The sequence below is a fragment of the Xiphophorus maculatus genome, chromosome 18, assembly GCF_002775205.1.
Source record: "Xiphophorus maculatus strain JP 163 A chromosome 18, X_maculatus-5.0-male, whole genome shotgun sequence".
In the NCBI taxonomy this organism is placed as follows: domain Eukaryota; kingdom Metazoa; phylum Chordata; class Actinopteri; order Cyprinodontiformes; family Poeciliidae; genus Xiphophorus; species Xiphophorus maculatus.
In genome coordinates this window covers 28,196,489-28,218,595 of record NC_036460.1, presented here as the reverse complement: position 1 = coordinate 28,218,595, position 22,107 = coordinate 28,196,489, and the positions used below count along the sequence as shown (strand labels likewise).

The following is a 22,107-nucleotide window of genomic DNA, read 5'->3' as shown; positions in this document are numbered from 1 at the left end:
ACAAACTTTATACTTGCCAGTGAGTTTTAATGTGTTAGAGAAGTCATGACTGGAGTAACAGAATATAAGAGTTTATACATTCGACGCTTCTCAAAACTGCCTCTTGTCTTTTTGTGATCGTAGAAATATCCCGTCCATTTTTTTTTCCCCCATTCGGGGACCCTCACAGAAAATCCTCAAAACGAATTTGAGATGAAACCACCATGAACATCCGGCGAGTCGTTCGGCAGCGAGCTGCACGCCGATTACAGTGAGCAACCATCACTGTTTTGTTTAAATAGGCCTACAGCTACATCCATCCGATCCTCTGTTATACAGGCGAATTACCACATGACTGCATTTTTATTCTTTCTCAGCGTCATACAGAAACCAAAAGCAACACAGATCTTGCAGTGAGATTAGAAAGCAAAGCATCAGCTTCAATAAGTAGGTCCACTGTATTGATACTCAGGTTGTCTCCACGTCTCAAAAAATGCTAATGTGTGTATATGTATATATAAAAAAGACAAAAACAGAATATCCTCATATATCACTGTATTACGATGGTGTAGTAGGGCCATTGTAGACAGAAAAAAAGGAGTACATTTCCACAAAAACATCTGAAAATATCTAAAAAAAAAAAAAAAAAAACAAGGACATTTCTGAGGTCCAAAGTTGAAAATTTGGTAGAAAAACTCAAATTTTGAGATTAATCGGAAAAGTTTTCTAGAAAAAAAACCTCAAAGAAATTTGAGTTTGAAAAGTCAAAAAATTGGTAGAAAAACTTTCAATGTAGAAAATTTTCAACTCTTCAAACTCATTCTGAAAGTCGAAAATTTTACACTTTTCAAACTCAGAAATTTCCACATTTTTTCTAGAAAATTTCAGGAATTGATCTCAAAAATTTTTGAGATTTTTGGGCAGAAATGTACTCTTCTTTTTTTCCCCCCTCTCTATCTGCAATGGCCCCAACACGCCGTCGTACTGTATGGACTATGCAAGGCACCACGGGAGAAAGAGAGGACTCCATAAAGAGAGGAAAAGGACTTTAAAAAAAAAAACATGGTCAAAATGTCCGTAAGGAGACATTTGTTTCTAACAGTCAGGAGTGGAGGTGAATGAGAGCAGGGGAGACGGAGAGAGGAGGCGAGTGTGTGTGTATGTGTGAGAGAGAGAACGGGTCTGGGTTGAGCGACAGTCTCATTCTGCATGTCCATTTCCTGCTCAAAGCCTCTCTTTTAGATGGGCTCTGGTTTGAGCTTTTCAGCCAGGAACTCGTTGACGAACTGCTCCACCACGGCCGGCGTGATCTCCTCCACGTCGCGGACGTACTTGGCACGAGCCGACATGTCCAGGATGGTGAGCAGGGGCGCCGCCTCTGGGAGGTTGGTGTAGTCCCGCAGCGAGTCGCTCATGTCGTCCTGGAGGAAGGAAACGATGTTGCGTCACGTCGCAGGGAAACATTCCAGATGTGAATACTACGGTGGCCGACAGGTGCAAATGCGCAGCAAAAGAGAAAACATGCAAACAAAAAAGAAGACACCCCCGAATGAAATGCAGCAAATAAAAAGAGAGACGCAAACACCCCCGAATGAAATGCAGCAAACAAAAAGTGTTGAAAACGGAAGTGCTCCAGACCACTAGGGGGAGTCAAAGAAAATAGTATTCATTTCTATGGGACCAGATGCAAGATTCAGAGAAAGAAATTTGAAAGAAAGTAAAGGTATCTCTCTGAATCTTGCATCTGGAAAGTGTGATTATTGTGAGAAGTCTGAAACAATAGAGCATGTTATTTTAGAGTGTTGTAAGTATGAAGAAGAGAGAAGATGCATGCTGAGAGAGTGTGTAGGTATTAAAGAAAGGTTTAATTTAATAGAATTTTTGAGGAGAGATTTCGGGAGTAGACATATTCAAATAATTATTCGGTATCTTAAAAAAACAAAGCTATTTCATAGGATATGAGTAGAGCAAGTTGGGTGTGAATGTGTAAAGAATATCAAAGAGGGGTATATAAAGTTATAAGCAAGTTGGATAATATAAGCAGGTGTGTATGTGTGGGGGTATGTTTAATCAGGAGTTAATGGAGGGAAAAGGTAGAAAGTGAAAGTTTATAGACCATCTCGAACCACACTCCATACTGGTAAGTGGCGGTAATGCTACTGTAAGTTTGTTGCCAACCGCCAATAAATACCAAGAAGAAGAAGAAGAAGAAGAATCTTGCATCTGATCCCATAGAAATGAATACTATTTTCTTTGACTCCCCCTAGTGGTCTGGAGCACTTCCGTTTTCAACACTTTTTGTTTGCTGCATTTCATTCGGGGGTGTTTGTGTCTCTCTTTTTATTTGCTGCATTTCATTCGGGGGTGTTTGCGTCTCTCTTTTTATTTGCTGCATTTCATTCGGGGGTGTCTTCTTTTTTGTTTGCATGTTTTCTCTTTTGCTGCGCATTTGCACCTGTCGGCCACCGTAGAAGACGCAGAGCAATTTTAATTTAAAAAAACCCCAACTTTTTTAGATATTTTTACTTGACAGTAGAGGATTCTTATGCTAGTCATTGTCAAAACTCAGAGTAGTGGAAGTGTTAGATGACTGACACTTTGAAAAGCAACCCATCTCATAAAATACAGTAGATGTACACAGTGTTTATATTTGGTTCACATATTTGATTATCTGCCATAGGAACTAGACCTCATCAACTACATCAGAGCAATGTTGCTTACACTAATAATAAACGAATGCTTTTTATGCTTGGTTAAAATTATTTTACGCATCTGTGCCGAGACATGTTTCTATTAGAGGTGTCCGATACTGCACACTTTGGTATCGATCCGATACCAAGTAGACACAGGGTCAGTATCGCCGATATCAATATTGATGCCGTATCGGTTAAGTTTGATGCATCATCAAACTTTTGATTGTTAGGCATTTTTGTGGCTCTTCTTTTGATTTATTTTGTTAAAACCTAAGATAGAATTTAGGTTAAGTTTATAGGTGTCTACAAAATACTTTAGTGTCTTATTTACATGACAAAACAGAAACAAGTGAGCAAAAACCTAATCTGAGAGCAAATCAAAGCAAAATCTTGTTTATAGTGGAGCTGAGAAACTGCAATACAAAAATAAAATAACATTTCTTCTCCAAGTGCCAACTAGAAACAACCAATCAAAGCCAGGAGCCGGGTCTTAGCGCTGTCAATCACCCTCCACGCGGCTAAGCTTCAGCTAGCAGAGCCAGTTGGGAATGCCCAGACAAGTTAGCATAGCCCCTGATTACAGTGCATAAATAGTTTTCTTACTATGATGTGTTGTTTGTCCTCCATTAGCACACTGAACAGAGTGCATCAATCAATCAAATTTTATTTGTATAGCACATTTCAGCAGCAAGGCATTTCAAAGTGCTTTACATCATCAAACACAGAAACACAATGCAGCATAGAATCAACAGTCAAAACACGACATTAAGTCAAGTTCCATCAATAAATTTGTAATTGATTACGTTTCAAATACAATCCTAAAGTGCATGAGGTTGATTGACAGCGCTAAGACCTTTCTCTTGGCTCTGATTGGTTGTTTTCGGTTGGTGCATTTGTTCAGGCGGCAATAGTAGCGTGGAGATCAGAATCTGTCTTTTCACAGATCTGTCTCATAACAAGCTATCACGACATGGTAATAGTTTTAACAAATTTGTAAAAAACATTTTTTTATATATATAAAAGTTACATAGTGCACCTTTAATAATCAGAGTTGCCTACCTGGCCAAGAGTTCAGTTACACTGTTGATGGATGTTTCCTGACCTGAATTCCCCTCACCTTAACTTGTTGGCTCAAAGGTAGACTCATAAAAAAAAAAAATCACTTTCATATGGGAAAGATTAAATTTGAAGTTACAGGAAGAGACCAGAAGGTGGCACTGCAGCAAAGAGCTAATCTAGTGACAGAAGCCTTTCCTGTGTGGTTCCAGCTAAGGTTTCTGATTTATGTGCCATTTTTGAGTTTATTATTGACTTTCTCTTCAGGAAGCCGACTTCTGATGTACTTCCTGCTGCGTTTAACACTCACTCCAACCTTCCGCAAGCCCTTCCGCTCTCTGATGTTCTGTTATCAGAGAATCCTCCGCTATCCCAGCTAAACGTGATCAAAGCAAGCAATCAAGCTCAGAGACTTTTCACTGAATGTATTTGCTGTGCTGCTACCTAAAAAGGCCAAGCAAAGCTGGTGACCTTCTGCTTTGTAAAACTACAAACAAAAGAGCAGCTGTGTGGTTTCTTCCTCTGGTGACTGGCAATAAAAACCGGCTCCATTCAAAAACGGTGAACACTTAATCCTCGCATATGGAAGCCGTCACCAAAGACCGGCAACGTTTCCCCCCCGGTGAAATACTGCCAGATCCTTGCCGCTACAAGTAAAGCCCCCACTCCCTTTCAGGCTCTCTTACAGCCACATGGAGCATGGATGACGGATCATGCGAGGCAAGCAGCGTGAAGGAACCGCAATCTGTCCTCCGGTCTCTCTGATCCGAGGGGATCTAATCTCCACGTCAGGCGTTTTCCTCCAGAGGAAGTCGAGGATCTTTTCTTTTGTTTGGCTACCTTGTCTGCTCGGTCTGCGCAGCTCGAAAGCTAAAAGAGACTTTTTTTTTTTGAAGAGACAAAGGGCCGACCACACTCACAGCTGTGACGTGACTCAGCATGCGTTTGGCCGTGGAGGACCGCAGCAGAAATATTCGGATCACTGATGAACCGCGATGTTTCACACATGACTGCCACGCAATGAAACCTCAGCTGACGACTCAAACATCCGTCTTTTACAACACTCTGATGTCCCGAGAGACAGACTTTGGTCTTTTACAACTCATAAATGACACATTAAAGCCTAAATTAAATTTAGCTGCACAATGTACTGTGATCTCCTCCATGGGCTGCCACCTTATCGTGGTGGAGGGGTTTGAGTGTCCCAATGATCCTAGGAGCTATGCTGTCTGGGGCTTCATGCCCCTGGTAGGGTCACCCAAGGCAGACAGGTCCTAGGTGAGGGACCAGACAAAGAGCAGCCCGAAGACCCCAATGATGAAGGAAAACTTTGGACTTGGTGTTCCCTCGCCCGGACGCGGGTCACCGGGGCCCCACTCTGGAGCCAGGCCTGGAGGGGGGGCACGATGGCGAGCGTCTGGTGGCCGGGCTTTTACCCATGGAGCCCGGCCGGGCTCAGCCCGAAGAGGAAACATGGGCCCCCCCTCCCATGGGCCCACCACCCGTGGGAGGGGCCAAAGGGGTCGGGTGCAGTGTGGGATGGGTGGCAGCAGAGGGAGGGGACCCTGGCGGTCCGATCCTCGGTTGCAGAAACTGGCTCTTGGGACGTGGAATGTCACCTCTCTGGTGGGGAAGGAGCCGGAGCTAGTGCGCGAGGTCGAGAGGTTCCGGCTAGAAATAGTCGGTCTCACCTCGACGCACGGCTCTGGTTCTGGAACCAGTCTCCTTGAGAGGGGCTGGACATACTTCCACTCTGGAGTTGCCCAAGGTGAGAGGCGTCGGGCAGGAGTGGGCATACTTGTTGCTCCCCATCTCGGCGCCTGTACGTTGGGGTTTACCCCGGTGAACGAGAGGGTAGCATCCCTCCGCCTACTGGTGGGGGGACGGGTTCTGACTGTCGTTTGTGCTTACGGGCCGAACGACAGTTCAGATTACCCACCCTTTTTGGAGTCCTTAGAGGGGGTACTGGAGAGTGCTCCTCCTGGGGACTCCCTTGTTCTGCTGGGGGACTTCAACGCTCACGTGGGCAATGACAGTGAGACCTGGAGGGGCGTGGTTGGGAGGAACGGCCCGCCCGACCTGAACTCGAGCGGTGTTCTGTTGCTGGACTTCTGTGCTCGCCATGGATTGTCCATAACGAACACCATGTTCAAGCATAAGGGTGTCCATATGTGCACTTGGCACCAGGACACCCTAGGCCGCAGTTCGATGATCGACTTTGTCATCGTTTCATCGGATCTGCGGCCGTATGTCTTGGACACTCGGGTGAAGAGAGGTGCGGAGCTGTCCACTGACCACTACCTGGTGGTGAGTTGGCTCCGGTGGTGGGGGCGAAAGCCGGTCAGACCTGGCAGGCCCAAACGTGTTGTGAGAGGCCATGGAGAAAGACTTCCGTACGGCTTCGAGGCGATTCTGGTCCACCATCCGGCGTCTCAGGGGGGGAAGCGGTGCAGCACCAACACTGTTTATAGTGGGGATGGTGTGCTGCTGACCTCTACTCGGGACGTTGTGGGCCGGTGGGCAGAGTACTTCGAAGACCTCCTCAATCCCACCAACATGCCTTCCACTGAGGAAGCGGAGCCTGGGGACTCTGGGTTGGGCTCTCCAATCTCTGGGGGCGAGGTCGCCGAGGTGGTTAAAAAGCTCCTCGGTGGCAAGGCCCCGGGGGTGGATGAGATCCGCCCGGAGTTCCTTAAGGCTCTGGATGTTGTAGGGTTGTGTTGGTTGACGCGACTCTGCAATGTCGCATGGACATCGGGGGCAGTTCCCCTGGATTGGCAGACTGGGGTGGTGGTCCCCCTGTTCAAAAAGGGGGACCGGAGGGTGTGCTCCAATTATAGAGGGGTCACACTCTTAAGCCTCCCTGGCAAGGTCTATTCAGGGGTCCTGGAGAGGAGGGTCCGTCGGATAGTCGAACCTCGGATTCAGGAAGAGCAGTGTGGTTTTCGTCCTGGTCGTGGAACACTGGACCAGCTCTACACCCTCGGCAGGGTCCTGGAGGGTGCATGGGAGTTCGCCCAACCAGTCTACATGTGTTTTGTGGACTTGGAGAAGGCGTTCGACCGTGTCCCTCGGGGAGCCCTGTGGGGGGTTCTCCGGGAGTATGGGGTACCGGGCCCTTTGATACGGGCTGTCAGGTCCCTGTATGACCGGTGTCAGAGTCTGGTCCGCATTGCCGGCAGTAAGTCGGGCTCGTTTCCGGTGAGAGTTGGACTCCGCCAGGGCTGCCCTTTGTCACCGATTCTGTTCATCACTTTCATGGACAGAATTTCTAGGCGCAGCCAAGGTGTTGAGGGGATCCGATTTGGTGGCCTTAGGATCTCATCTCTGCTTTTCGCAGACGATGTGGTCCTTTTGGCTTCATCAGATCGTGATCTGCAGCTCTCGCTGGAGCGGTTCGCAGCCGAGTGTGAAGCGGCCGGGATGGGGATCAGTGCCTCCAAATCCGAGGCCATGGTCTTGAGCCGGAAAAGGGTAGAGTGCCTTCTCCGGGTCAGGGGGGGTGTCCTGCCCCAAGTGGAGGAGTTTAAGTATCTCGGGATCTTGTTCACGAATGGGGGAAGAAGGGAGCGGGAGATCGACAGGCGGATTGGCGCAGCGTCTGCTGTCAAGCGGGCGCTGTACCGGTCCGTCGTGGTGAAGAGAGAGCTGAGCCAAAAAGCGAAGCTCTCGATTTACCGGTCGATCTACGTTCCCACCCTCATCTATGGCCATGAGCTTTGGGTCATGACCGAAAGAACGAGATCGCGGATACAAGCGGCCGAAATGGGTTTTCTCCGTAGGGTGGCTGGGCTCTCCCTTAGAGTTAGCCTCCTCAAAGCTAAAATAGCACCTCACAGCTAAACATGTAGCAGCAGCACTGACACTAATGTCGGTGTCCATATTTCTAAAGATGGATTTTTTCAAAGATGTGAACTGAGCTCGAATAACCTCACAGATTAAGAACACTAAAAATCTTTGTCATGGAGCTCATATGTCTGTTTATGCAACAATTTGGCAGCAAAAAAAGGGTTTTGAACTTAAAGCGATGCTTATTTTGTTGATATAGTTTTTGATTTAAATGCAATACAGACCCTGAAATGAACTTTATTAAAGAATTTCATTCAGTTTTTGATATAGGCAATTGCCCAGGGTGGCGTCAGAAAGGGGTGACACACTCATGAAGTAGAAAATAATTCTTAAATTCTTATCTGTCCCAAACTTGTCCCCTAGACAAGTTTGCCACTACATGTATGCATTTGCTTTTTGGGGGGGGGGGGGTTTGTAGCCCGCCAGGGGGTCTTTTTGTGGGCTCTGGTGTCCCTTATTTTTTGAAAGTAGGCTGACAGGAAAGGGGGAACGAGAGGGAGGAAGACATGCAGCAAATGTCGCCGGGTACGGGAGTTGAACCCGCGACGGCCGCGTTGAGGACTCAAGGCCTCCAAAAATGGGTGGCGCTATCCTCTACGCCACCACGGCACGCCCCCATGTATGCATTTGTAGTGGAGTAAGCTTTCCTTAGATGCTGTTTAGTACTGGTAGACTACATTACCTGCTTTCTGGTGCGAAAAAAAAAAAAAAAAACTAAACGAAAAACCCAAAACAATCAGATATGGCGCCTTCCCAGGGAACCATTCCTATGAGAACCACAATTTCAAGCTTAAAAAGTTAAGCATTGTTATTAATCATTATTAATCACAGAGCTAAAAGGTGATCAGTTTGATTATTTTAAATCGGTTGAGAGCACTAGTAAAAAAAATGTACTGGATCGTTTGCTTCTGCCTGGCCTTAATCACTGGCTTCTTATTGAGATCGACTCCCAGCAGCTTGGCAACCGACCTGGCGACGACCCGGGAGATCCCAGGCCCGAGTGAAGGACTGTGAGCCCACAGCGCCGGAAGCTCTGCTCAAAGTTTGGAGCGAGGACCGATAGACTGTGAACCCAATCTGCAAATCTAACCTGGTGGTTTTTATCCCCAGCTCAGCTACAGGCGGGGGGACGAATGTAAAAATATACGCCTTCATGGAAACAAACTCCGCGCATATAGAAGTTCTGAAGCTTGTGAATTGTCGCAAGCTTCGGAGAGACAATGTCTCTTTGTGTTGGGTCTAATAAAGATGGAGGCACTCAGACGACGAACACAATGAGAAACGCAAACAGGGCGACAGGCGACAGGGGAGGCCGACTTACATGGTGATTAAGTCTGCTGCTGCTAGCTTAAATTGCTCTGGAAAGGTCGAGACACAACATGATGGAGAGGAGATGAGGTGATTCTACAACCTGATCTAGAATTAGAAAGACGCTAATACATTTTCATCCTGACCACAGCCTGCTTACCCCCTTACAGCCTCTGCTCACCTGGCTACACGCCAAGTTTCTTGGCTCCGCCCACTTTGCTAGAATCTTTCAAAATTAGTCAGAGGTGCTCTTTCACTTTAAAATCGATTTTAGCGTCCCATTTTGTGCGCTTCCTCTCACCTCTCCGGCAACAAAGAACAGCAGCGGCGTCTCCTCCTCCTTGGCTTTATATTTGACCATGAGCTTCTCTGCTATTGGCTGAATCAACTCTTTGGCTGGCTCCAGTTCACCTTCCTCTTCAGCGTCTGAATAAGGTCGCACAGAGTCACAGTCAAAAGCTTGACACAGAAAAAAACGCCTGTTTAAAAGAGGGAAAGGAAACAGAGGCTACCAAGCAGAAGCTACAGAAGAGGATAGAAGACTGAAACAAATTCAAGAGTCATCATTGTGCGTCGTTCTTTTCTTTCCTCAGTTTGATAAGAAGTCATCAAATTTGTTTCCCATCCAGAGTAAAAGAAAATCTACTAAGCCAATACAGAAACTCGGTTTGTACACTTTTCAAGCATTTTCTAAGTAAATATTCAAACTATTCCAGCAACAAGTGTAAATAGCTGATTCCAACTTGCATTTTGTTGCCCCCGAATTTGAGCTTTTCATCAACGCTAGCTTGAACTTTATTACAAAACTGTGCAGTCTGAATCAGAAACGAAGCACTTTTCAAACGTTCAAGCACTTTTTAAGGATTTCAAGCAGAAGAGAAATGTTTTTTTTTTTTACACTGTGGAAGAATTTCCCACACTATACACTTATTCACACAACTTGAATACTTTTTTGAGATTGTCTGCAACAAACCAACACAAAGTAGTGCAGCTTGATTCTTATCGGAATAAAAAATTACGCGTGATATTGTGTCTCAAATAACTCTGAAATCAAGACAGAAACCCATTTTATATCTGTAGAAGATATAAAATGGGTTATGAAAAGACGGTTGACCCTCTTGGTACAAGAGAGAACTCAGCTTTTTTTTTTCTTTTAAATGCATAAAATCGACCAACTTTCCGCTTCACATTTAACGCCCTTCTTCGTGTTTCGCTCCAGACACCTGGTCAGCTCACCCACAAACAGGACGAGGCAGGGCCCCTCGTGGAGCTGCACGGCGTTGGCCTCACTCAGCTCCAGCACGGGCCGCGGGTGCCACGGGAAGAGCCGGCACTCCGGGTCGTTCAGCACCTCCACGCGGCCCTGTCGCGTGATCACACGGCCCTCGGCGTCCAGCAGGATCAGCGTGGGAATACCTGGAAGGGAGGGCAGGGCGGAAAGAGGGTGACATAAGAGGCAGACCAACAGAGGAGGGGAAGGAAACGGGCAAGAGCGCGGGTCATTTCCGTCAATTATCGCTCCGTGGAGCGGGACGCTTCCCCCTCCCTGCCTCACTCTCCCGCTGAGGTTCTCTTTGCTACGTGGAGATTTTTCTTCCCCCCTTTTAATAGATTTTATTTGAAAGTACATTTGCTTTAACTTGTTACAAACACATTCCCCTTACTTTTCAAAAAAAAGAAGAGTGTCTGTTTCTTATCAGAAAAGGGCGCCGTTAGACAGCAAGCGGCTCATGAGTCAGGGAGCTGCACATGTGGACTGAGGTTTGCAGAAAAGGAGGTAATCGTGGAGTGCAGGAGTTTAATCTGGATTTGGGGGGGGGGCTGTTGACTCGTCCTCTGGGCATTCCTGACATTCTTCACAGGACAGAGCCAGCTCCAGCTCACATCATCCTCCACAGTACAGACAAGGCAATTGGGGGAAAAGCGACGGAGAGACGCTTCACTTCTGCGGTCAGAGAGACGGTTAACTCGATAACCGGTCCACATTCCTCAGGGCGAATCCGTGCTGGTCGCAGTGAGCTGTCAGCTCTCTGATATAACCCGGCATGGCAGGTGTTATAAATCAGCTTCTAGGAATGCAGACGACTTGTGATTAATTGTCAATCGTAAGTTTATTAGATTGAAAATCAGTTCCAATGGATTAACTGATAACGTCTGCTTGAACTGGCTTTGAGTGTTGTAGTTTGTCTTCCGTCCAGCAGAGGCCACCACCGGTCATCATCCAAACAGAGTCTGGTGCTGGATGCGAAATTTTGAGGTAAAACAAAATAGTGAAAATAAGCAATGTTTGAAACTTTGAAATCTCTATGATCTTTTCTAGATAATTTCTGAGATGAATCTCAAAATTTCTGTGTATTTTTTTTTTAACCACTCCATCCAAGCAGAGGGGGAAGGCGAGAAAAATTGCAACATGATGAAAAACATGTTGCAAAACATGATAAAAAGCACGGTGGATTTTGAAGGCTGTCGTGAGTTATTTCACCTCGTTTTAAGATTCAAGCAGACTACTTCATAGAGGAGTCTGCTTCTGTATGAACCGCTCTCTGTTCATGTGGCATTAAGTGATTCACATATTTGACCATTTTCATCTTCTGTTTTCCATTCAGCAACCCAATAGGCTCCTCTTTTGTTAGATTTTACAAACAAGTTTAATAACGTGAGAAAACCACAATTTTCTGTTTATCGTCAGTTTTTACTACAGCTGACGGAATAAAACATTAAAACTGAATTATGGGGGCGTGCCGTGGTGCCGTAGGGACAGCGCAACCCATATTTGGAGGCCTTGAGTCCTCGACGCGGCCGGCGCGGGTTCGACTCCCGGGTTCGGTGACATTTGCCGCATGTCTTCCCCCCTTTCCTTCCCCCTTCCTGTCAGCCTACTTTCATATAAGGGACACTAGAGCCCACAAAAGACCCCCTGGAGGGGTAAAAAAAAAAAAAAACGGAATTATGTGCTTTTATTAAGTTTACATATTATGAAAAAAAATCGAGCCTTTCAAGTTATGGAAACACGGTCGACCCTCTTGATATAAGAGAAAACTCAGCTTTTAAAAATATGGCCACTTACAAATGAATGCTTAGTGAATCCGTAAAATCAATCAACTTTAGAATAACAGATTAATAGAAAACTTGTATCTCTATTCCCTACTTCTATTTGAAATTTGTAGATGCAAAATTAAAATACCTTGTATCCCGTACAGCCTGTTGAGTCGAGATCTCCGCGCCTCGTCTGAGTACGGGACGGCCAGCCACGGCATCTCGCTGAAATACTGCTTAAAAGACTCTTCTGACCTAAAGTGGAAACGGACAACATTCAGACGAAGCTCTGCTTTTTTACTCCTGTGCTCGTTTGAGAAGACGGACGCAGATGTGACGCTCGACGAGACGAATGAATCGGCAGCGACGCTCACCTGTCGGCGCTGACGAAGACGATCTCAAACTTGTGACCCGACTCTTTGACGACTCGGTAGGACTCCACCAGGACTCGGGTCAGGCTGCGACACGGCGGACACTAAGAGACACACGGGAGCATTTCATTTCACCGGAGCCAAAAGAGCACCCCCAAAAAAACTTTAAATTGTTTCCACTGGAGAGGATCTAAAGAGACAGTAAAAAAAAAGTAAAAACCTTTGAAATAATGAACGAGGTTTGAACATTTTTTTAAGTTTCCGAAGGGTCTAGGTGTGACACGAGGCATGAATTGGTAAGGATCTGATCTTAAAAGTGGATTTGATCAATTGTTTTCACAGCTTAGATTTTTGGGGGAATTTGTCTCCTTTTTCTAACATTTTCTGTCCTATAGCAAACTATTTTTTCCTTGGGAATCTTTCGTTTTATTAAGTAGCTTCATGCTAACTTGCAAAGACCCCTAAACTCCTGCATCATAAGACACACTTTTTAGATAGATGGATAGACAGATAGATGATAGATGGACAGATGAATATATATATATTAGTTTTTTTGGGGGGCGGGGGGTTCCAAATAATTGGAAACTTTCCAGAATCTGAATGAATTGTAAATTAGGACAAGTCTGATTCTTGTAAATCATAGTCTGGGGAAAGAAAAAAAGGTTTTTCCCCAAAATCACTTTTTTGTTAACATAGTTATCTCAATCCGGAAAATATTAAAAGAAAATGTCATACTTTCCCATTTTTCTAAGAACCTTTAAAAGAAAACCGAGCCGAAGCGGTTTCTTACGTCGCTGGATGACTCTCACACGTTTGTCACCAAACACCTTCCCAACAAACTGGTAATTATCTCCAGTTCTGTATCCAGCTTCTTTTATTTCTTCCCCCAAACACACACGCCAGCTCCTAATCCTGATGCATTACTGCAGATCAGGAAAATGTTTGCTCTGCTGTGTGTGTGTGTGTGTGTGTGTGCACACACAGCAGATCCCAGTCCAACCAGGAGGAGGGAGCGCTGGTATGGCTGGCATTAGGATGACATCAGAGAGTCAGGAGGGAAAACAGAGCGGCCTAGATTCCCCGCCGTTCCCAGGCTCCGTTTGCCGCTCTTTTCTGAACATAAAGCGAAAACTTTTCTTAACACACCAACAGTTGATCCGTTTCCACCCAGTGTTTTTTTTTTAATTAAATGTCGCATGAAAGAAAGAAGCTACGTCAGAACTTATTCAGAAAAATGTGTTTCCATCGTCCATCTGGCGCAATAACGCCAACGTTGATGGAAACAGTTCCAGTTAATTCGTATTTGGGGGCCCAGAAAGGGACCCTATGACAACTTAGAAGTTGAAAATCTAAAAGCATCAACCACAGGAGATACTCTTTAATTTTAGTGTGATTTTGTCACATATACATGGAAAAAAATTAATCGCATAAACAGAGATAAATAAATAGAAAGTTAGTAAATAATTTTCAAAAAGTATAAATCACTGAATATGGTCATGTCCTATCCTAATAAATGCATCCTTGTCAGGTTTTTTTTTTTAATGAAGGGGTTGGAGCTTCAATGGATCGATGGACAAAAATACTAAAGAACCCGCACAGAGATGGACTCAATGGATGGATAGACAAAAGGACAGAGACGGACAAAACTACGGATGAACAAAACAATGACTGGATGGACAAATGCATAGAGGGACGGACAAAAATACAAACATTTATAAGCAAGCATGAATGGACGGCTGCATGTGTGGACAAAAGGGCAGAAAGTTAAATGGACATCTAGGCAAAATGAGGGATTGACGGACAGACGAACGGACAGACAGACAATGTTTAGAGCGTGGGATAGGGAATCTAGAAATTTCTCCAAAAACAACAAAGGACAAAAAGGAGGAGAAAACCACAGCAAAGAAAGCTCCATACTGAGGTGCTGGTGTTCCTGGTTTCATCAAACGACTGGGTAGAAATGTGGTGTGGAAATGTGCTGCTCTCATGGCATTTTTGTGACTCTGCTCTGTTCCAGTTTTTAATGTGCTTGCATTGGGGCGTCACCGCTCTGAACCGGCTGCGGCTCTGCTGACTTGAGTTGGGAGACCCGACGTTGCTGCGTCTCATCGCCCAGTCGTGATCCCTCGGCCGGCTATAGGCAGGTCCGGCGCGCAGACGGACAAATGCCTGCAGCCCACTGAGGTGTGGTGACGGGTCCAGAGGTGGAGAAAGGGCTCAAAGATGGCCGACTACTTCTAATGTAAACAGACAAACAGCGGAGTCGCCTCTTCCTGCTCTGAACTGCTGTCAGTTTTTAAGAATTCAGAAGTCTGGAAACTAAAAAAAAAAAAAACAACACAAAAAAACGGGCTCCTCTTTGTCTTCTCTCCCCTCACTCACCCAGTGTGCTGAGAAATACACTCCCACATAGTGTCCCTCCAGACAGCTGCTGTCTGCCGTCTGCCTGTTGTTCCGGAGCAGAGGCCCCGCCACCACCTCTGCGAAGGGCTTCGGCCCCCAGGGGAACTCCAGACCTGAGAGGAAGGGTGGGGGGGAAACATGGGAAGAGATTACTGCTAAATTCACAGCTGAAGGTATAAATGTCCAGGTGGAACAGAGATAATTGGTTCATTATTTGTTTGGAAGCTTGTCCACAATTCGACTACAAAATGCTGCTGGCATCCCAACAACAGCAAGCTCACAGTGCTAATCATTAGCTAATAAAAGTAGTTGAAAACAGAAAGGTCACCATCTTTTTTTGTGTTTTTTTTTTTGTTTTTGTTTGATGAAAACAGTAAAGTCCCCTAAATGTTTAACAGCAGGCAGGTGGAACAGAGATCGCTGGTTCATTATTTGTCAGGAAGCTTGTCCATAACGACACTACAAACAGCGCGCCAACAACAGCAGGCTCACGGTGCCAACTATTAGCACCAACAGCACTCATAGCTAATCAAAGTCGTTGAAAGCGCTTTGAAGAAAGGTCACCGATCTTCACTTTTAGTCTGGTTTGACTAAATTAGAAAATCCAAAACTCTTCACAGCAGGCAGGTGGACCGGAGATCGCAGATTCATCATTTGTGTGGAAGCTTGTCCATAACCGAACGGCAAACTGCTGTTGGCGTGCTAACTATTAGCGCCGACAGCACTCATAGGTAATAAAAGCGGTTGGAGACAGTTTGAAGAAAGGTCACCGTCTTTACTTTTTATGTATTTTTTTTTTGTACCCCACCTGGGGGTATTTTTGTGGGCTCTAGTGTCCCTTATTTTTTGAAAGTAGGCTGACAGGAAAGGGGGGGAAGGAGAGGAGGGAAGACATGTGGCAAATGTCGCCGAGTCCGGGAGTTGAACCCGCGACGGCCGCATTGAGGACTCAAGGCCTCCAAGCATGGGTTGCGCTATCCCCTACGCCACCACGGCACGCCCTACTGTCTTTACTTTTAGTCTTGTTTGACAAAAGATATGCTTAATTCCCTAAGTGTTTAACAGCAGGCAGGTGCAGCAGAGACTGTCGGTTCATTATTTGTTTGGAAGCTCGTCCAGAAAGCAACTACAAACTGCTGGTAGCATGCCAACAACAGCAGGCTCACAGTGCTAAACGTTAGCCTGAAATGCACTAATGGCAAAGAAAAAAATGCTGAAAACTGGTTTGAGAAAGGTCACCATCTTTTGTTCTTAGTTTTGTTTGACTAAAATAGCCACTACAAACTCCTGTTAGCATCCTGACAACAGCAGACTCTGTTAATGCTAACTATTAGCTTTAATGACCAATAAAAGTTGTTGAAAACTGTTTGTAGAGTGTTTTTAGTTTTGTTGGACTAAAATTGTAAATCTTGAACGGGTTTGTGCAAATCTTTATCTACTGTATACATCCATGATTATGACTCGGCACACGAAAACCTGGGTGCTAACTTGATGTGCATCCAGAATGACCAGAAATAAAGTTTAACAACAAAAAAAAGCAGCAAACTGTCTGATTTCAGACACCAATCTGCAAAAAAAAATTTTTTTTGTGTGATATCTACTTTTTGAAACACACACACGCGTATAAAAAACGATTTTAATGAACATGAAAAGCCAAGCCTCTCAAGCAAATCATTGCTGCCTCTAATTCTGCCCTCCAGCTCTTTTTGACACTTTTCCATTTCCTTTTCAGCATGCTCTCATTGTCCTGCTCCTGCTCTGGAGATGTATTTGGTACAGCCGAATAAAAAAAAAGAAAAGAAAAAAGAAGGTGGGGGTCCGAGGGGTAATAATAAATAAAACCCTGTATGGCTGATCATAATAGCCTCTTTATGTGAGCGCGGTTGTCTAGTGCTTCATTAGGCAGGAAGGACACGTCTGCGCTGCACTGGCGTTCCCTTTCATTGTTGTCCTGATTGTAAACGTGCACTCCATCTTTACGCTGCAGGCCAATCTGCAGCCACTCAAGTCTGGCCTTTTCACAGAGAGTGAAAGGCAGAGGGAACATTGCTGAGGGTCCTTTCTCACACACCCCTCCCAGTTTCAGCGTGCAGGAAAAAAACAAAACGGTTTTACTGCCCTTTTCCAATCCAAACACCAAAACATAGGACCGCAGGAGAGGAATCGATTTGTCACACCTGATTAAATCGGTGAAATGACAGAAAAGTCAAAAAAAGTCAAAGATTTCACTCATTGACAAATCCTCATTTGCAGAGATCCATCTTTTCTCTGAGGAGGATTTAATAAAAATCCCGAGATACTCTTGTTCCCTCGTCTTTTCTGTTTTCCTGCCATCACCAACAACATGTTTTCTTCCCCCTGAACCCCCACATGAGACAGAGATGAGGGGCTTTGGAAGATTTTTGATTTCTTCAGCCGCAGAGGACGAAATAAATGCAGCCTCAATTATCCAACTTCACTTCAAAGTGCATGGATTACAGGTTTTTCCAGACAAGTCGCTGTGAAATGGTCACACTGTAAGAATCACAGAATTAAAATTATAGTTGCATCAACTCATACAAGGAGGAAAAGTTATAACTCTAGAGCTTATACAAGTACAGGGTTTTTACTTGTATTGTTATTACAGCACTATTAGCATGCATGCACGTAATATTGACATTACATTTTGTCCATATCTATTTTGCACTTACAAGCTAAAAGTTTATTATTTTTGAATAATTGTACTTCAATATTTGACTACTTCTAAGGGAAAATGAGTTGACAAGAGTTACAACAACACTTAATTTCACTTTGGGATCAATAAAGTATTTTTGAACTGAATTTGAATTTAATTTAATTTAATTGCTATGCCTGTTTAAATGGTAAGAACTCTAATTCTTATTCACTTTCCTTACAGTTGGTTTTATTCCTGGCATTTTCAGGAAATTAGTAAAAAAAAAAAAAAAAAAAAAAAAAAACGTTCCATGTGCCATTGAAAGCCATACTGAAGGTTATTAGAAAACGAGACAAAAAAAATCCCAGAAAATGAATTTTAAAGTCTTATGTCACCCCAGAGCTGCAACACAACTTCCATCATATTTTCCAGAATGATTTTCCGTCCTGTCAGTGGTCGCCGACTGGAGAGTCTGTCGTGCCGACTGTGCTGGGAGACACACATCTGGCGTAGAAGCAAGTTTTAGTGTTGATGAACGGCGCCATGTTTGCCATTTGTGAGACAGTAGCTTCTCTTAATCCTCAGGGATCTGAGCCTACTTTGGCTGCATTGTAATAAATTTGTCTTTGTATTCCAGGTAAGATTTTTGCACCAATGTTCATTCTTGAAATCATTTTCTGACATCATAACCTCACTTAAACATTCAGACTTTGTGCTTCAACACACTTTATTACTATTTTGGGCCAAAAAGAGCAGAAATTATTAATCCAGAAAGGAAATGTTTGCTACAGACATACTTAACTCAACTGTTTCTGACACTGACACGGTGAATACAGTTACAACTTCGGAGGTGAAACTGGATTACGCATTACAACTACATTGCGTATATAAACTCTTAAGTATAATTCGCCATAAATTGTCCATTTTGAACGATTTATTTGGTTGTTTTTTTTTTTTTTAACATAACATTAATTCCCTCTGCATACAATAACAGTTTTTGTGTAATGACATACTGTAACACCAGATTGTCTCCTACGCAGCCACAGAAATGCTGGGTGTTACCCACAAGCCAGAGCAAATGACTAATGCTTCCCACCGAGATTTCAGGGTAATAAAACCATGACATGGAAAATTTATATGTTCTACTGTCCTTTTTACCCCATTATGCGTTTGGTTGGCCTTATAAACAGTGGTTTCCTGAAGGGCTTAATGGTTAAAATTAACCACAATCTCCAAAACCATTCAGAGAAGTGAAATAAGGTCAGAGCTTCGAGTCAAGAAGATTAAAAAAAAAGTGTGAAGATGTCTGTCACAACACAGTGCAGGTCATTGTTCTCACCTTTAGGGTCGTCTCTCACCACCAGCAGGCCGTTTCGACACACCACCTTTCCTGTCGCTGCATCCACGAACACCAGCGAAGGGATGCTGGTTACTTTGTACTTGTTCCATAGTTTCATCTGCAGAGAAAGGTGAGGGGGTGGGAGGGAGATAAGAAGAGAGCTTAAAGTAAGTGGACGGAAAACACCTCCAGGGAGCAGACTTGGGTTTATTTTAGTGGTAGATGGGAAACAATTTACCCGGGCTAAAATTACACCTCCTGGCTCGGTGGGTGTTCACCAGAAGTACCAGAGTGTAAACAAATGTCACCAGAGTATGACAAGTATTTTAGAGAACAACCATGCTCTCTGTTGTTTAAAGGAGGAGGACGGGGCCGAGGGAGAAGAAAAGCAGCCCCGAGGGCGAGCTAATAACAGAGGGTGGGAAAGAAAGGACGGGTCAGTCGGACGGGGTTCACGGCGTCCCTGCCATAACTGCGAAGACAGCTCGACGCACAAACGTAGCTTAGAGGGATTCGTGCGTCTTGAAAAAACATCTGCGGGCGTCGCGTTCAGTAATGCCTTCTATATGACACGATGACGCCGAGAGGGCCTCGTAAAGCCAGTAAGGACGCTGTAGAGACAGAAATATGAGCGTGAACTATCCACACGGGTTCAGGAATCGGTGCAGACCTTGGCATCACAGAGGAGGTAAACCTTTTCGGAGGCTCACTTTCCACATCGCAGACAAGAGACTCAAACTGGGAATAAAAAAACAACAAAACAGCAAAATGTCTCTTGAAGCAGCGGCTTCAAGAGGCCGACGCTTCTTGTGGATTTAAGTCACGTGATTTAAAAATGTAAACAGAAGAAATGGTTTACATTAGTTTCACCCTTTTTGAATGTCTTTTAAAATAACCTAGTTAAAGACGCAATATGTGACTTTTACTTTTATGAAAAAGTGAAAAGTTTACATATATTGAAACTGTCATGTCGTATGGTATGAGACTGGTATTCTGTGAAAAAAGAAATCAAGCTGTTTGCCTTCTCCCAGTGCCATCTAGACACAGCCAATCAGAGCCAGGGGGTGGGTCTTAGCGCTGTCAATCACCCCTTTGTCCTTTAGCATATTCCAGGTCTGGAAATAAGACAAAATGGAATATACGTTTTCCATTTTGTTAGTTTCCCTGTTTGCTTTCTGTAATATAAATATGTAATACAGCTCAAAGTACAAGTCTGATACAGCAGTCCTAACCTCTTCCTCTTCCACATAATGAGTGTTCAGGAATCTCAAAAGTGATTTAGCACAGACAGTAACTTTAAAAGGGCATGGATTACTAGACATAAAAAAGTGAAGAAAATTCCATAAATCATGCTGTCAAACCTGCCCTCAGTCCTTTTTTGATGAACTGCTTCAGCGTTAATGAAGAGGTGTTAAGAACATTTGTGTCATAAACGTGTTTCTGCTCCTGTACGCACCGCAGAGAAGATTTAAGATAAGAATTGACAGCTGGGGCACGACAGAGTCATGAGAGAAGTGAACTGAATATAAGGAAGGAAAGTAACACACACTGCTGGAGAGAGGGAATGCATGTGCTGCTTTTTGACAAAAGTAAGATAAGAACGATACATGTTGTTATCTTAATCATTATGGCATAGTAATAATTACATAATGGCAATAACTTCAGAAAAAGTTGCTAAATCTGGGTCTATCATTTTATTGATAACGTAGTGCTTTGAATAGTTAGCAAGCACAATAGTTGAATGTAAACAGTAAAAAGCAGCAAAGAAATCTAAAACCATCAAATATATAAAACTTAAACTATGAGAAGATTACACACACAGCACACTTAAGTATTTGAAATCTCCTCCACCTCCCAAATATAAACACTGTAGTGATTTTCTTGCGTCTCAATTTTATGCTAATCAAAGCTAAGCCAACATATCTTAAGGGAATCAACATTTTTCCTAAATAAAATGCAGTACAATCTATGTTGTTATGATTCCTTTATTATTCAGCTTACTATGCAAAAAAGGGCACAATCTTGAGCAGGCAAATTGTCTGGAATAACTATAAAAACACGCGGCTAAATTAGCCGCTAATTAAAATGACTTCCCGATTTCACGTCCAAAGAACCGAAATCCTCAAAAACAAACAGGTCAAGTATGTGAACCGCCAACAAAGTTAGCATAACAGAAGTGGCTGGGGAAACATTGTGTTCTCTCAAGGAGGCTGAAAATTGCATTTCAAAACATAAACTTAGAAATATGGTTCTAACATATTTCAAAATAACCAATTATTGCAAAACCAAAACAAAAGACTGTCCTGGCGAGGCCAGCGGTCAGAAAACACATGAAGCCAATTAGTCCAGAATAAAAAAAAAAAAAAAGAAATAATGTACTTCTGATTTTTCTTGTGAAACTGCAGAAATGACTGATGAGCACCAGGCTTGAGTACATAACAACACTCTGGTTTAACTACACCAATAACCCTTGGCAAAGAGGTCACAGACAGTTGCAACTCCAGGGAATTCCTAATCCATACTCAAGATCCATACTCTCCAAGAGGTGCGAGCATTAGAGTCGCTCTCCACTCAATGCCCATAGCGCTAATGGGATCACGCTCGGCTGAGAACAACATCGTATACCCGCTGTGGGGCCGCTGCGCGTGGAGATACTGAGGTTTACAATCCTCGATAATCAAAGATCATGGTGATTCTCTTCAGAGGTTCCCTTGACGGGACCACTAACCGCCTGCCGGGGTGTGAATTCCCAGCGTATCCGCATTTAAATGTTGCACGTCGGTTTCACGCATCTTTGCAGGCACTAGTGTCAGGCACTAGTTTTCGTGCCTGACGCTTCTCCACTTTTAAAAAGTAGGTTAGCACCGGCGGTGAACCCTCAACGCTCCGTGGCCACAGACTTTAAAACAGACCCACCTCCTTCAAGCTTCGGGTCGGTCATCGATCGAGTCTGCCCAGCAATAAAAACAAAACAAAAAACGAACGTGTTCTGTAACCAGTGGGTCCAGAGTGGTTGTCACTTTGTTGAGGAAAACAAAGTGAAGATTCCCCCCCCTCCCCAACTCAACCCATGGTGGAGCTCCCTCTCCTCACAGATCTACTTTCACTGAACCGCCGCGGCCCGAGGCGTCTGCCAGATGCTTCCATTGCTGCTTCGCAACAACAGTGTCACTACAAAGGAGAGCAAAAGCCTTTATAACTGAGGACATGAGAGCTATCCTACTGTGGTAGCACATACCAGATAAGTCCTTTTCATCTTTGAGCATTATAAATGAGGAACATTGCTGATAACCCTCTAGACTCCTTGGGGAAAAGAAAACAGAAAGAACATTAGACGGGTTAGGAAGTCATTAGTGTTTAGAAACTCCAACAATGCTCAGGAAATTGTGAAGAATACAATAAGGATGTTGATTCATGGGA

The 22,107-nt window shown here is 44.2% G+C and overlaps 1 protein-coding gene across 1 annotated transcript in view; it reads right to left on the bottom strand.

Annotated features, from left to right (window-relative positions):
• Positions 1-6: 6 nt before the first annotated feature.
• nxn (nucleoredoxin) overlaps positions 7-22,107 on the bottom strand; it is a 72,935-nt gene continuing 50,834 nt past the window's right edge. Inside the window, exons 2-8 of the mRNA XM_023351693.1 lie at positions 18,688-18,805; positions 14,675-14,808; positions 12,296-12,396; positions 12,070-12,176; positions 10,122-10,301; positions 9,187-9,311; positions 7-1,400 (exon numbers count right to left, since the gene is read on the bottom strand). Of these exons, the coding sequence (XP_023207461.1) occupies positions 1,218-1,400; positions 9,187-9,311; positions 10,122-10,301; positions 12,070-12,176; positions 12,296-12,396; positions 14,675-14,808; positions 18,688-18,805 (948 nt within the window). The 3' untranslated portion in view covers positions 7-1,217. The remainder of the gene's footprint in view (positions 1,401-9,186; positions 9,312-10,121; positions 10,302-12,069; positions 12,177-12,295; positions 12,397-14,674; positions 14,809-18,687; positions 18,806-22,107) is intronic.